Source organism: Physcomitrium patens, chromosome 9, assembly GCF_059467195.1.
Source record: "Physcomitrium patens ecotype Gransden chromosome 9, ASM5946719v1, whole genome shotgun sequence".
NCBI lineage: Eukaryota > Viridiplantae > Streptophyta > Bryopsida > Funariales > Funariaceae > Physcomitrium > Physcomitrium patens.
This window is the reverse complement of record NC_143418.1, coordinates 281484-297274: the sequence shown is the minus strand read 5'-3', so window position 1 is coordinate 297274 and position 15791 is coordinate 281484. Positions and strand designations below refer to the sequence as shown.

The 15791-nt window shown below is 37.1% G+C and overlaps 2 protein-coding genes across 2 annotated transcripts; both read left to right on the top strand.

The window, feature by feature from the left end:
* Nucleotides 1-3879: 3879 nt before the first annotated feature.
* On the top strand, nucleotides 3880-7900 carry LOC112286846 (putative 1-acylglycerol-3-phosphate O-acyltransferase). Its single transcript, XM_024529166.3, has 9 exons — nucleotides 3880-4273; nucleotides 4863-5096; nucleotides 5274-5320; nucleotides 5652-5770; nucleotides 6017-6165; nucleotides 6380-6489; nucleotides 6696-6795; nucleotides 7044-7173; nucleotides 7402-7900. The coding sequence occupies exons 1-9, from the start codon at nucleotides 4086-4088 to the stop codon at nucleotides 7522-7524; spliced, it is 1200 nt and encodes a 399-aa protein (XP_024384934.1). The 5' UTR covers nucleotides 3880-4085; the 3' UTR covers nucleotides 7525-7900.
* Nucleotides 7901-8495: 595 nt separating this feature from the next.
* On the top strand, nucleotides 8496-11984 carry LOC112286847 (uncharacterized). The gene is made up of 3 exons (XM_024529167.3): nucleotides 8496-9163; nucleotides 9403-9625; nucleotides 9864-11984. Exon 3 carries the CDS (start codon nucleotides 10209-10211, stop codon nucleotides 11061-11063), a length of 855 nt encoding a protein of 284 aa, XP_024384935.1. The 5' UTR covers nucleotides 8496-9163; nucleotides 9403-9625; nucleotides 9864-10208; the 3' UTR covers nucleotides 11064-11984.
* The last annotated feature ends 3807 nt before the right edge of the window (nucleotides 11985-15791 follow it).

The window sequence follows — 15791 nt, the reverse complement described above, 5'->3', positions numbered from 1 at the left end:
GAAAATGAAAATTTCTAGAAAGAATGATAGTCTACATTTTTTAAAAGTTGATTTAAAGGTAGATAGTTCATAATCTTCAAAACACAATAATAGAAGTGGAATACTCTACTCATGTTTAAAACAAAATAAGAACAACAAATTAATACTCTTATCAAACTATCATGGATATGAATCTCAAAAAACTAAAAGATCAATATACTCTTGTGTTACTCAAAAAGACTACAAAATCACTCAAAGATGGTATAATATGAAACTAGAATGGCTATTACCAAAGACAAGAAGATTAGAAAGTCTTGAAATAATACTAAGGATTAGAAAGGCATTGGTAAGAGTGAAGAAGGCTTTACTCTTGCCTTCGTATATACTATCTAACTAGAAGTTACATAGTGATGTTCTATAAACCTGTAATACATATTCAATTTGTAAGACATGTGTCTTAACTTGCAAGGCAAGCTTTTTATAAGTGTGCTACATTGTATGCTTGTACACAAGCTATCTATACATGCAACATATGGTTTAATTGTTAGCCAAGTTTTTAATCTATCAATCAACTATAAATATGAATAAAGTCAAATACATGTCTATGAAGCTACTCAAAATCTTTGTAACAAGATAATATCAAATCTATCTACATTTACCTTCTACCTAACACTTCTTATTTAGGTAAATATGTATGTTTGTGACACTTCTCTATAAATGAATGTTGTTTTTTCTTCTACTGACTCTTTTAATGATAATTGCCAAAACCCAATTACGAGGTCAATTGACAAGAAGATTGTCTCTTTTTTAAGTGGATAAGTATTTTTTTTTTTTTTTTGGTAATGGCATTGAATTATTAATAGTTAAAGCAAAACCAAATTGAACTGTTTATTTATTTTTATTTTTTTCAATTAGCACCACACAAATTGCCTACAGAGACAACAAAGAACTTGCTACACTTGTGTCTAACAAGCACTTGATTTTGTATTTGATAGCAGTGTGCTCCTTCAGCAATTCACTATATCTCTTCTGTTGTATGGGAGCAACATCAGTTATATTGTCATGTGCTAGTATTGTTGCCCAACCCAGTGACATACTGCCATGATATTATTGGCTAGCAATGTGTGTGAATGAGATGGAATGAGTAGCAAAGTTGAAGCTTGTAAGAATTTGGTTTTTTGTGCTCTTGCTACTGATGCTTCATCCTGGGTGCTGAGTGGAGGCATAATCCATGTATACATGTGTTTATCCATGGGTTTTAATTTCAAGCGGGTAGGTCAATCATAGTAAGCATCTATATATGTTGGTGGTGTAATGGATACATTGAAAAGATGCATGCCAGGCCATGTATTGATAGCCTCCATTGTGACTACTTTTGGTATTGCTCCTTGAGAGTTGATGGTGAGTTTGTGCTATGCAACATCAAGAATACATGAAGTTTTTGGTGAGCCAGTCCAGGCCAAGGGGACTTTGTCCCTTGTATTGGTTATGGCCACTATGGTGGAGTTATAATCTGAGATAACAATGTACATGGTTACTACTCCAAGTGGTTGATACCAGGTACCTTTGGCAATGGTAACTTGTATGTTGGTAGGTTGGATTTTGAGGTTTAGCAGGTGCACCAACCTGTGAGGTATAACAGTAAGGTTGTAGCATGTGTCCACTATGCACTGCTTATTAATGAGGTTGATCTGTCCTCATACCACCTATGGTCTCACAACAATGAGTTTTTGTGAGGGTGCCATGCAGTTGAGAGCATAGAATGTAAGTGCAAAGAATGTGGTTGACATCATGGCATTGTTTCATGTTCTTTGAGCAGTGCACACATCTGAGCCACAATGCAATACAAATGTGTTGGTTAGTTTGAAGGTTTGGGTGCTGCCTATTGTGTCAGTAGCCAGAAAAATTCAAGAAGCATGTTGAGCATGAAAGGGCGCACTGGACATGTCATGGCATTGTGCCCCATATCGTTGGCGATGCTGCAGGGTAGTGGTCAAAGGGCGACGGAGATTTTCTTGACACCCTAGACTAGTTTGCTTTCATTTCTATGCTGCCAATTTGTGGTGGCTCAAAGCGCTTGTAGTTGTTTGGTGATACCTGCAAGTGCCAGGTCAAAATCATGTTTGTTTAGTTTGAGTTCTGGAAGGTCTTCGGTGGTTGCCTTGAGGGTGGTGACTAGTGATGGTTTGTGTCGTGGTATCAATCTCCCCGTGTCATTGCTACGAGAGAATGCCATGCTTATCTTCAGATGTTTGAGCATGGCATCATCATTAAGGAATTGGTTTACTCCCGCTTTGAGCATGAGGTCAGGTAGAAGAGAGCAAATGAAGTGGTCGCGAGCAATCCGTCTCATGAATTTTCCTTTGTCATTGGTGGCTAGTTTGGCATGCGTGATGAGGCTCGAGAAGTGCAGGTTGAGGTTTTCACCGATCTTATATTTTTTACTACCAAGAAAATCCTATGCGACATTTTGCTAGTCCGCTGAGACAAATAGCTTTTTGCCCAGATTTTGAAATGGTGCTCAGCTGCTGAGGGTGATGGAGTCCGCGCGTGACTCGAATAAATCTTTGGCGTTTGCTCGGAGACATGTGCGGAATTGTGAAATTTGGTGTGAATCCGACGCTGGGTAATCATTTGCCCATGGTATTGAAATCTCGCAAGAACGCTATGAAATCTTGATCACGTATGTAGCTGCTGAAGAAAAGTGTTGGCAATTGTCCTATGTTGTTTTCTGGATGTAATCCAGCATGCAAAAGGAATACCATGTCAGAGGCGCTTATTGTCCGCTGAGGGCGGGGGAGATTGATGGAGGGTGGTCATGACCGGGAATAAGGTAGTCGTGATGCTGGTCACCGAGGCTGAGAAGAAGGCAGGAGGGATGCCGCTGATTGTAGGCATTTTTGGCAGTGTTGTGCCTTGTTGTAAGAGGTGCGCTTTTTCTTCAGGGGTCATGGTAAGCAGTGCACATTGCAGTATGTCAGTAGCTTCTGAATGAACATATTGTGAGGTGTTTCCTTGTTCCGCATTGAACTCCTCTTCCATGGCCTCACCAAAGGATGTTAGGGCCGAGGCTTTGAGTATAGTGGAGAATTTGTCAGTGGGGGAAAATTCCAAATGCGATGCTTCCTCGTCCAACGCCCTCAAAATGGGCAGTTTGTCAGGTCTATTAGTCATAAGTGTAGTATTGCAACCACAAGATGGCGTTTTCTTCGAGGATGGGATGAGTGTCCCACATTGAGGCTTGGATTTACACGTCAAGCTGTGAAAACATCTCGAAGAATAGTGCACTTCCACACTGAGTGAAGCCTTGTATAATCCGTTGCGACGCGGTGAGATGAAGATGCTTAGGTTCCTCGTGTATGCTAATGAGGATATTGTGTGACCCGAACGCGGACGCATCGGAGTGACCAACGTCCCAACATTTCAAGAAAAAGGGGGTCGATTGTTCCTGGAAATACGCGTGGGTCATTGCACCAGATTCAAATCCTATCCCTACAAAAGTCCCAACCCCCTTTCTTCCCTACTTTTTCCATTCTAGTGGTGTGTGGCGAAATGAATGAACCAGGTGAAACCCGAGGTGCGGTACAACTTGGGACCAGGGAGATTTCACGCAGAATCGATTCATGGGAGGAGCCCGGAAAGCCGGCAGGAAACAGCACAGAACGAAGGGGCAGTGTCCCGCTGTGCAGAGCAGTGCAGTGCGGGGCACGTTCCAGGGGATGAGGGGATGAGAGGGGATGTGGAGAATTTCTCATCTTCTTCTTCTTCACTTCCTGGTCGTTGCTAAGCTGGGTTTTACAACAGTTACTCTCGCTGTACCTTTGAATTCAGTGTTGGGAAAGTTGAATGCTTGTGGTGGATTTATGTTTCCTCTCCGCTGGCCCCTTTGCAACATAGCAAGCGCGCAAGCGAGCGACTGAGAGAGAGAGAGAGAGAGAGAGAGAGAGGGAGAGATTTCTTAGCTTCATACGTGAAGAATTGTGTTGGGATTGAGGGGTGCAGTTTTTGGAAAGATTGGTGGAGAGTTGTGGCATTTTGGGTTTCTCGGTAGGGTTTTGTTTTGGATGTTTTGAGTGGTCGCGAGAAAGAGGAAGGAGAGAAAGGATATGCGATTTGTTCCTCGGCGGATAATGTCCGAAGCCATGGGTAAGGCGGAGGCTGGAGCGACTGGGGCAGTGACGGGGGAGGTTCAGAAGCAGTCTATTATGGCGGCGATCTCGAAACTTTTAACATGGAGTCCTACCTCCCGGGAGGAGATTATTAAATCTGAAAAAGAGCTTCTCACTCTTGTGAAGTGAGTGTTTTTCTTGTCTCGCAATCTTTCTTCTTCTCCTTCTTCTTCTTGTCTGAGGAGTTCTGAATTCCAGCTGAATCGATGTATTGGTGCTGTGGCAACTTACAATCAGAGCACTGAGATTATTTTTGCAAATGAGCGCGAAACTCATACTTAAAATCACGCCACAGATAAACAAAGGATTGACGGAGTTATGTGCCTGAATTGTCGAACTCCATGTTGTCACTTTGTGAAGCGTTCCTTTAATTCGTGTGTAATTTTTAAAAATCGAGGCATAATGGTCAGATGCTCCCTTCTGTTTAAAACCTATGCAGCTATATTGTTTGCGGAAAATCGCAATCCTGTTGCATTCCTCAGTACCTGGTGAGGTTAATTGTAGTTTCTCTGCAGGGTCTGATATCTTGAATGAGATTTCCAATTATTAGTCCGAATTATTAATGAATTGCATTCAAAGAGATGCATTGGAGATTATCAGAGCGATCGAGCTATCTTGATTTTTCGTTGACTGTGAAGTATGATATTCCCCTACTAACTTAAGCAGTTGTAGGTGTTCGGTATTAATGTTTTGGAATCTCGTATTTATTTGCAGGACCCCATATGTGGTGGAACAAGTGAACATTGGAGCTGGGCCGCCAGGCTCAAAAGTTAGCTGGTTCAGGTCTGTTAGCAATGAGCCTCGCTTTATCAATACAGTGACTTTTGACAAACCTGATGCGCCAACAATAGTGCTTGTGCACGGCTACGCTGCTTCTCAAGGGTTCTTCTTCCGTAATTTTGATGCACTGGCTTCGAAGTTTCGAGTCATTGCTATTGATCAAATTGGGTGAGAACTCTGCATCGTCATCTCATGTTTTGTCTACCCCAATTCACATAATTAGGTTTGACGTGCTTCGGAATGCTGCGCAAAGCAATGCAGTTGTGGTGGGTAGTTCCTGGCCTGTGGTGGTGTAGCCAGTCATGTGTAGCTTACATTGGGTATATTTCTTCCTGTGTATGGCAGGTGGGGTGCCTCAAGCCGACCGGATTTTACTTGTAAAAATACAGAAGGTAAGTAATACTACCTCACGTCTCGTTGATTTTCGATATCGTAAACAATCATACACTTTTTGCTGGATGTGTTGGGTGTCGCACTACGGGTGAAGCAACTCGAGATTTACTTCAGCCTTGATATCTCGTGTATCAATACATAATGGTGTAATCGTCTTGCATGGCATGGTCTTGTTTCGTTTGGTTCATGACTGGGGTCACTTAATATGCGAGACCCTTTGGTTCGGAAAATTGTTAATTTTTGCATCATTTCTTTACTATAATGAACCGGTTCATTCGCTTATGTCCTATGAATGGAAGTAGTGTTGCTGATTGCTCTGGTGTCTTTCAGAGGCAGAATCATGGTTTGTTGAATCGCTGGAGGAGTGGCGGAAAGCTAAACAACTAGGCGACTTTATCCTGCTGGGTCACTCGCTGGGAGGATATGTTGCTTCACGATATGCTTTAAAGGTTTGTTCGTTTTATCAAGCGAACTTGGGTTCCCAAATATCATGTTTGTAGAAGATTGTTCGATGGCTTTAGTTCAGAATCGTTTTTGACGACATTATTTGTACACTTTGGGTGGAATTTTGTGTTTGTTAGTGGTGCTAAGCGAGTTTTCACTGTATCATACTTTTCCCTCGCAAATGGAGGAGGTTTAAATTCAGGGGACGAACCAGCCGTATTTCATCCGTTTGATGTCTCTTGTTTGTGCAGTATCCGGATCATGTAAAGCATCTTGTGCTAGTGGGTCCAGCAGGTTTTAATGTTGATTCTGATAGAATTATGAAATTTAAATCAACATGGCCAGGGGTTCTGATCAACTGCCTCTGGGAATCCAATTTCACTCCACAAAAAATCATAAGGTGAGACTATGTTAATGGTATGCAAGTTACTGTGTAGTTTTTATCATACAGAATCTAATAACATTCGTTTAGTCTTTTGTGCGGAATGACCCATGCTTCATAGATTAGTAATATTTCTAGTGCTTCGTAGTGCGGTCGCTTCTGGCCATTGTGCCTTCACACCGACAATATTAGTTGTTGTAAAGTTAGTAAATGTGGTTTTCATCGGCTACAGGGGGTTAGGACCGTGGGGTCCGAAGTTGGTTAATGGGTATGCTGTAAGAAGGTTTGGAAATTCTGAACAACGCGATCCTTTATCTGATGTAGAGACCAAGTTGCTATCAGGTAAGCTTTATCATGAGTTTAATCTCGGTATACTGTACTAATATACTCATCCGATGTTAGCAAAGTTGCGAAGCGTCTTTGTATTGTCTTGATTTGGAGATAATGTGAATATTACAATATGGCCATGGCTATGACCACATTTCTGAGCAATCAAGACTCTCATATACCAATTATGATTACCTATAAACTGGCCTCCCTATTGGCAGATTACATCTTTCATACAGCTGCTGCTAAAGCAAGTGGGGAACTTTGCCTTAACTACATATTTTCCTTCGGAGCCTTAGCCCGTACACCTCTTGTGGATAGGTATGGATGCAGTGAAGCTTCATTCTCTATCGGGAATGATACTTCTGAACTATAATTTGTCGTCCTTGCTCTTTTGGCCATGTTTCATGCGTTGACACTCCTTTTGTGATTGTCCCCTTTCGTCATATTTGTACTGTTTTTTGATAGCGAAACGTTGTTGTTGATTGTAACTAACTGTAATGCTAATTCTGAGTCTTAGAGTGTTTTTGAAATATTTAAGGAAGAAAATTTTGCTGTGATGAGTGCAGTGCACCAAATTGGAAAGTCCCGACCTCATTCATTTATGGCACGCACGACTGGATGAATTTCGAAGGTGCAAAGGAAGCTCGGAAACGATTGGGATCAAATCTTCCATGTGAAATTCTTCGTGTGCCCAGGGTACATACTATTCTGTTGCTGATATGCTGATTACTGCTGATGCCAATGATTCTGTTTTCGCATGAACACGTGCACTAAGTAGCTAAAAGTTGAACCCCTCAATTTATATCGTCCTGGTAGGGTCACTGACAAGTTACCAGCTCTACTTAACTCAATTGAGTTCTGCGTATATTGAAAGTCCCATGCAGAGTTTGCTTATTTTTCTACGCTGTTGATCTCTCATTGCAGGCTGGTCACTTCGTGTTTTTGGATAATGCTCCCAAGTTTCATGATGCACTATTCTATGCCTGTCGGAACTATTTGCCTGGGGGATCTCGGTTCGAACTACCTGAAGAGATCCTTGAAGTATAAAGTAGAGCTACTTGCATGATGTTACTTTAGTTAGAAAGCTTTAAATCGTCGTTTGAGATCGGTTGCATAATTTGTGGAGCTTTTGATCATCAACGATTTTAATTGTGAAAAGCATAGGATTTGGGTGCCGCCAGATTGGCTCTCCAGTTACTTGACCGATGGCAAGCATTCAGTTACATTTGTAGTGCAGTGAAAATTTGAAACCTTGGATGGTTCTGACTTTGAACCGTCCATAGATCTTGAGATTAGGAATCTTTAAGTGTCGACATTAAGATATTGATGTACTGCCCCGGCTCATTACAGGCTTTGCCTTGTTCAATTTTTTGATCTCAAGGATTGTTATTGGAATAAAAATTACAATGCATTTCTGTTTCAAGGGAGTGTCCGCAAGTCCTCAAATCTTTTGAAATTGACATTCTCTTCCGAGATTCTAAGATTGTTAAATAGGGAGAAAATGGTTCGCTTGTTATGATTATGTAAATATTCAATAATTACTAAGATAAATTCAATGTTTAAGAATGGATAGGAATGGGTGTCGACTAAATACCTTAAAATTTAGACTTTTGTATATATGAATTTAGAAGATTTATAAAATCAACCTGAGAATGGGTAGATAAATTTTTTGGATGACATTGCATGGGTATCAGCAGACCTTGTGTGTGTGTGTTACAATCTGTGTTGGCAGAAAGTAAACTTTAAGAAATAGAAAAGCTGTTTGTGAGCAAACGACAGCACATTACAACTAGAAGTATATTTTTCTATTCTCTATTGAAGGTCTGAGACAAGGGGTCAGCGTTTCGTTTGCATCATGAAGGTTTCTTTGGTGGAGGCGTCTTCGACAGGAGTGGACATGGAAATGGTGTCAATTGGGCTCAGATTCTCATGCAAACCGTGACCTAGATTCAGATGGTGCAATGGGAAAGGCTGGTGAAGTGCTTGATAGCTTCGTTGAGCAGCAGGAGAAGACGCTATTGTCAGTGATTGAGATGAACATATTTCACTTGAACATTCCGAATTATGACCTAATATTTGCCTGCTTGCTGTAGGATCTGCCATGTGATGATGACGTGACAGTCCCATTTGCCGCACTTTGAGTTCCATTCGAGGTGTTAACAAATACAACAATTGACGATCATTATGAAACATTTGAGATCCAAACGAGGTAATTTTGGAAATAAAAAAGAGTGCAAGTGGTTGCGCTGGTGTGGAGAGAACCCTTCATCTCGCGCAAAGTTCAGAACCGGAGACAGTCAGGAATCCTAGTTTGAAGCTCAGAGAAGTCCACGTGGGCACGAAGCGGGATTGCAATACCAGGGTAGTTTAGGGTAGTTCTAATTTATGTATCGGGCACTTGATCTTTCCAATTGATTGCATCTAGATCGTTCCACTAGATCATGCAATCAACAGACGACTCCCAAGCATGCTTCCATTGTTATTCTGACATGCTGTCTGGATGGATGAGGTCTTCCTCCCCATCTTTCTCAGAGCGCAGACTCTTCAACCTTGTTTTCTTGGTGGACTTGAGAATGAAGCTCATGACCGTGTTTCAGAATAAGTCATGGTGGACCTTGATGTGATTAGCTGGAGGCTTGGGGAGGAAGCGCACGCTTGGATCATCTCGCGTGCACAAGTTCTGATTGTAAGCGATTCACTTACCTGTTTATGGTGATTTTAATAATTTAGGAAAAATCTGCGATTCGAGCAATGGGATTGTAGTCGGTGTAGGTTGTCGGTGAATTCTGATGGGAATAGCTGGGTGGTTGGTGCTGAGGTGTGGATTGAATTTGTGCTATACCCTGATCTGTACTGTCTTTGGTTACTCTATTCTCCTGGACTTTGTGATCCAGGCGCTGACACTGATCTTTCTCATCTTGGCAGGCGCTTAATAGTTGCAAGGCTGAGCTTTCACGTCGTGCGTGCAGTTCAAGCGTGGCAAGCATCCTTCTTTCGAATCCCATGCGGATTGTAGGCTGCAATTGTACAGATAAGTCTGCTAGAGATGATTAATTGTGCTTTGAAACCTGAAGACAATTTACTCAAGGTTACACAGGATACAAGCGAATGAATTTGATAATCCCGCTCACCCTTTGAAATGCGTCAGGTACTTCGGAAGTTGGTTTTGCACCAGGTGTCTTTCCAAGTTTTGTTTGCATTCTGCGCTAGGGTCATAGTCTGAAGATTGCAAGATAAAATTGAAAGAGGACTGCGTTTTGTTTTCATATACAGTGAAACAATTTACTCTGTATGCTTGACTACAACAACCGTTTAGATTTTGATTTTAATTTCAATGGAGGAGTTTTTGAAATGTAACTCCCGTCCTTTTCCTCACTTCTACTCAGGATTTACTCGACTCGGGTGAAGAAACCAAAGCCAAAACCGAGCATTTCGTCAAGCAGTCTGGGAGAGAATACATGGATGCACACACGAATTGGAAGGTCCCCAATAAATTGATTGATGTCAAAGTTAGTTTGGCATCCTACCATGTCGATACGTTAGAAATTCATACGCAGTCCTTCCCGAGAGATTTGGACAACTATTGTATTATATCATACGTCTGGTCGCATGAGAACAAATTCGAAGTGGATGAGATCTGGTCTCACGGGCAAAAGGAGGATCTGGTCTCACGAGAGCAAGAGGCAACATCTAGTTTCTAAAGAACAAGACGGTCCATTAAGTCATGTAGCATGGCCTCTTTCGTAGCTACGTTAGATATCTGTGCCCAGATGAGCATGGCTCATGTCTGGATTGATTGCGTCTGTGTAGAACAGGAAGACCAAAAGATGAAATCACTTCAACTGGCTGAGATGGGTTATTACTATTCCCGTGCAACAAAATGCCTGGTGTTCTTGAACGGCCTCGACATGTACATCCCTCCGATCTTGGAAGGAGATAACAAGGGTGCGTGCTACGATCGAGTCTGGATTGTGCAGGAAGCTGCTTATACCTTTGGCAAGAAGTCTTTTGTTCATGCGTTCCCCCTCGCACGGGCAGTGCAAGAGTCTTCAGACATCATTACTTTTCTGAAAATGAGGGCAGAACATGCTGACATGATCTCAAAGTGTTTGACCCGAAACAAATATGGTGGAAGCAATCAAGAAGTGTGTAAGGTTGAGGACATTCCGTCTGTTTCCGAATGGTCTCTTGGGCTCGTTTTTGAGGAGAGCTATTCTGAATTCGGTACACTGGCAGTCAAGTTAGCTAGTGAGGTTCCCTTTTCTACGTGTCACGCTGTTTTAGGGGCAGAATTGAGCAGGAAATCCGAGCGGGCACTTGATGTCAATCCTAACGTCATTCCGCTCATTCGCGAAGCGATGAGAGGGACAAGGGGGTGCCTATATCCACAGGACCGGGTCTATTCAATTTTGACCCTTCTGGGCATCGAGCTGGAGGTTTCATACGAAATATCGTTAAAGACACGATATGCAAGACAGCCAAGGCCATGTCGCCTCAGAAGCTCGCCCAGTTTGTCACTGCGACGTGGTACTCTCAACACGGACATGCGCTCCCAGAAGTCACAGCCGACTTACAAGTGGTTATGACCATTTCAAACTGTATAACTGACATCAAGGTTGAGGAGTCGGACCTCTTGATCACCACCAAGACAAAATCGGTGATCATTTCGTTTCTGCCTATTAAATCATACAACTTTCGTCAATCCAAGGTGTTCGGATCCAATGGGCGGGCGTGCCTGCTCGATGGTTAAGTGAAGGCTCGTGGTGAGGTGGACCTCACTGGGATGAGGACAGTGAAACCGAACTACGACCCAGACTCTGCTGATGAGTATGCAATGAATAGAGCAAAACTCCTGTTTATGGGAAAAAGCTCAATGAAAGGATTTGTGGCGAACAGCGATGGTACATTGAATATCGTGGCACTCTCTGGTAACGAGGAAGTCCCTGCCAATGTTTGTCTGGTGGTTCGCCAGGTGAATGGAGTTTGGATTAAGATCGGGGTCTTACATGTGTCCCAAGATCTCATCTTTGATCTGGATGTTGAGCAACTCAATTTGAACCTCTGATGATGGAGGCAAACTCTCAAGCTTCACCAGAGCATCACTCTTGTAAATCAGCATTCTTCAGACGGTGTTTTAATTGTGAAAGGACTTTTAACGAGAGGACAGCATGCCGATTACAGGGTTTTATACCAGAAAAAAAAGCGTTCATAGTTGGTATTCCAGTTAGATCCCAAGTCGAATTCAATTGATTGGGTTCCTCGGTTGGAGAGGGCTGAGTCCAAAAGCGAGAGGATGCTGGAGAGTGGGCAGCCTCTCAGACCAGCGTTGCCCCCAAAGCATGTCCCATACCTATTGTCCAAATTAGTAGTCAGAATTGTATTTGGGACCTCCTACTCTTCACATTGTTCTTTTGCAGCTTTATCTAGTATTTGTGGTGTATAGGTTGGACTATGTTGTAAACATATTTACAAAAACATCAAATTGTCTCTTATAAATAATATTCAATGGGATTATATTCATCTTCTAGTGACAATCTAGGGATTGTTTTTGCTAACTATTTTAGCTCTACATTCCACTTAATATTCTAAAAATCCAAAAAGATTACCAATGGTATTATGTAGGAGTAGGAGACAAATCAACAAAGTGTTGAAACACAAAAAAAACAAAAAAAAAAAGAAACAAAAAAAAATTCTTCATGTTGGAGTAGAAACATTGTTAATATTAATGCTCAAAGTTCTAATTACTTTTACAAAAAAATTGACGTTTATTTTTATATCAATTAGCAAAGTTGTTTAAATAACAACTTATTAGCAAGTTTGTACTAGATAACTTTAATTTTTAATTATTACATAATTTTTTAGTATCATATAGAAGAATTAGTATTATATAAAGGTAAATTATCCTACCTTTTTTTTCAAAGGCTATACACTTAGAAGTCTATAAAAATCAATACTTTTTTTTGTTACAAACTATTAAAAAGATTTTTTGAAAATTTTTATAAATCAAAGCACAAAGTCTAAATTTGGTCATTTTATTCTCATGGTACAAACTTTGTTTTTTTCAAATTCACATCAAATAAGTATTTTTGTACTTTTTAATGCCACATTAAGATTAAAGCTAAAAATAAATAGTAATGCTTTTCATGGATTGACCATTGTCAATACATGGAATTGCAATCCATATCATAGTAGATTGAAGTAGAAATTAAGTAGAGCTTAGTATTACAAATAGACTTGTGTAGTTTACCACTTTATAGTCTTATATTTAAAATTATTCCTAGTATTTTATGTAAAAAAAGATTAATATAAAGATGAATATGTCCTAGTCAAGAAATAAAAAGAAAATACTTGAATCTAACTTGAAAGCCAAAAGGATAACAAACCCAACAAGACTTAAAGCAAATAGATCTTTATTAAATAAAATTATGTCTTATTTTTTTTAGTCTACAATCTTAAAGGGACCAAAGAATTACATTTTAATATCTTAGAGATTGAAGGTCTATTTGCACTTAAGAAAAAATACAAGTGTAAGATATGATTCTAATAATTTTAGATTTATATAATTATCATATTTATTTTATTACTTATATATTATACTTGCAAGCACATATAGTCTATTAGCTAATTTAACCAAGTGAAAAGAAACTTAATGTATTGCAAAACTGATCACATTTTAATGTAATAATGGTACTAAAGAAGAAGGCTATTTTGAAAATTTAGTACTTTTGATGGTTGTAATATAAATAAAGACATTAATTTTATTTAATTGAGGTGAATGTTTTGCTCTTTTAGTTTAATGTTTATAATCCTTAGTTGTGAAGAAGGATCTCATAGATAATGCATATGCCTTATTATAATAATATACATAAGTTATAAAATAGTTTCTTTCAAAAAACAATTGGTTCAAGAAAAGTGGTTATGATACAATACATGTTTAAAAATATAAAAAATATAAAACTTGTGAATCTAAAAATTAAGATATCATAATATAAATATCAAAAGTTATGGCTCTTTAAAATCAATATTTTGCTAGAAATATCAAGGTAAGTTAAGAAATAGACTAAGATTACATTAGATTGAGCCAAAGTTTGTTTATATAGATCATGAAATAGTATAGCAGAATATATATCATGAGAAAGATGAAGAAGTAATGATTCCAAAACAATAATGTTTATTATTAGGTAGTTTATAAGCTAAAGTTATTACCAAAAGAAGACAATAAAATTATCTTATTAAAGATCCAATAGCTTTAAAGGATTATTACTTCTTTCATATTTTTTTTAATAGAATTAGTAAGTGATGGAACTTGATTTATTTATTGAACAAATAAAGACCATAGAAATGTAAGCAAGATTTTAATAAGTTATTTAAAGTTTATATTACTTAGAACATTTTAGACTTCTTTGACAATAGTTTAGTAAGTAAGGTATGGTACAAAGAAAGTAATAGACCAAAACTCAAGTGATCCAAAAAATAATTTTTTAATACTCATGATCAAGGAATTTATTAATAATCTCAAAAATATTTAAAAGGAAGAATGGTCTTTTCTTCTACTTCTACATAGTGCCAAAGTAGTTCAAAATAATTCATGATAGGTGATGGACTAGTACTGGGCTTTGATTACTATTTTTTAAATATTGGTTGGTATATCATAGACATTCTATTATACCATTATGTAGTGTTTAGTCTTTGTTGTGTTGTTGTCGCTTTGTACATAAAAATAGACTTTGTTAAAAATGGTAGTAGCTAATTAGGTATTGGATATTACATAAAGATGGTTAATATTAAATATAAGTAGTTCTATTACTAGTAGCTTGGACATAAATAGAAGCTAATTTATTATTAATAAATGATTTGTAAGTATCTTCTTAAAATTATTACATCAATAATAAAATTAATTTTGGATTAGAAACCTAAAATGGTTGTTATCATTGTGAATATACTTGGCATATATAATATTATATCTTTTTAAATCCTTGCTATATATTGGTTGATACATGAATCATGTACAATAGGACCTTTATTTGCTAGTTGTAGCAAAAATTGTGAAAATTTTGGAATTTAAAATATTTATTTTTATATATTATATAATAACTTTTATTACTTGGAAATGATCATATAAAGATAATTTTATAATTTATAATTTGAAATAATTATTCTTAAAATAATTTTTATATATAATTATAATAATATAAACTTTATTTATCATAGTACAATTATACTAAGAAAGAAAAATTCTAAAACTAGAGAGATTTTGGTAAAAATTAGTTAAAAAAAAAAATTGGTATTATTTTAATGAGAGAATAATACCTATTTATACTCATAATAGATTAAAAATAGAACTTTATTTTTGAAACCTATAGTTTTATAGTTTTATAATAGAAATGACTATCAGTATAAAAAAAAACCATCTACTGCAAATATCCTCACTTAAAATTGTCATTGTACATATACTTATTATATAATAATCAATTGAATATTATTTTTCTAATAACATATATCTTATAATAATAGTTTTTAATTTAAAAAATATCCAAATAAAAATTATAAGCCTTTCAACATTATAACATATAAGTTTTAAATGCTTTTGTTTTTCTTTTCTTTGCTTGATGAGTTTTGATACTAAAACTTTTCATATAACATTTTTTACCGAAAGAGTGTTTATTGGCTTTGGATCACATTTAAAGTTATATCTATTAGCCTTAAGAATATAAAAGATTAATTTTAATTTTAATTTTAATTTTTTTCTATCAATTGGAATTCTCACTAGTCTTTAATCAAAGAAAGCATGTAACACTTAAAAAAACCTATAAGTTCTGGTACATACATATATATTTTTATATGGTACTTAGCTATTATAAATTCTACTAATACATCTTTTAATTTATAGATTCACTAAAATTAGTATATTAGGTACTTCTAAAATTAAAATTAAATAAAATATATAGATAATTTACTTATTTAATGATTAGTAAATATTTTAAAGATTTTTTAAATCTTAAGAATCTTTTAAATATAAAAATATCTCATAAATAGAATTTAAATGAATCTTAGAAGTAATTATTTTAATTTTTTTAGTATTTTAATTTTTTTTCTTTATTATATTATTTTACACTTAATTGCAAAATTCAAAGTAGATAATATCTTTTTTTTCATTAAAAAGTTGTATATGATGGTCATGAAACAAAAGAAGTAAAAACAATAACACCATAATCAAATAATAAATTATTGAGTTGAAAAAACATTAAATTATTTTGTATTTTTATTATGGTCTAAAAATTTATCAAGCTGTAATAAAATATTTCTAATTAAGT

Coding starts and splice junctions, on each gene's coding strand:
- LOC112286846 (XM_024529166.3), top strand. CDS start 4,086: ATGCGATTTGTTCCTCGGCGGATAATGTCCGAAGCCATGGGTAAGGCG. Junction 6,490..6,695: donor AGAGACCAAGTTGCTATCAG/GTAAGCTTTATC, acceptor CCCTATTGGCAG/ATTACATCTTTCATACAGCT. Junction 6,796..7,043: donor CGTACACCTCTTGTGGATAG/GTATGGATGCAG, acceptor TGATGAGTGCAG/TGCACCAAATTGGAAAGTCC.
- LOC112286847 (XM_024529167.3), top strand. CDS start 10,209: ATGGCCTCTTTCGTAGCTACGTTAGATATCTGTGCCCAGATGAGCATG.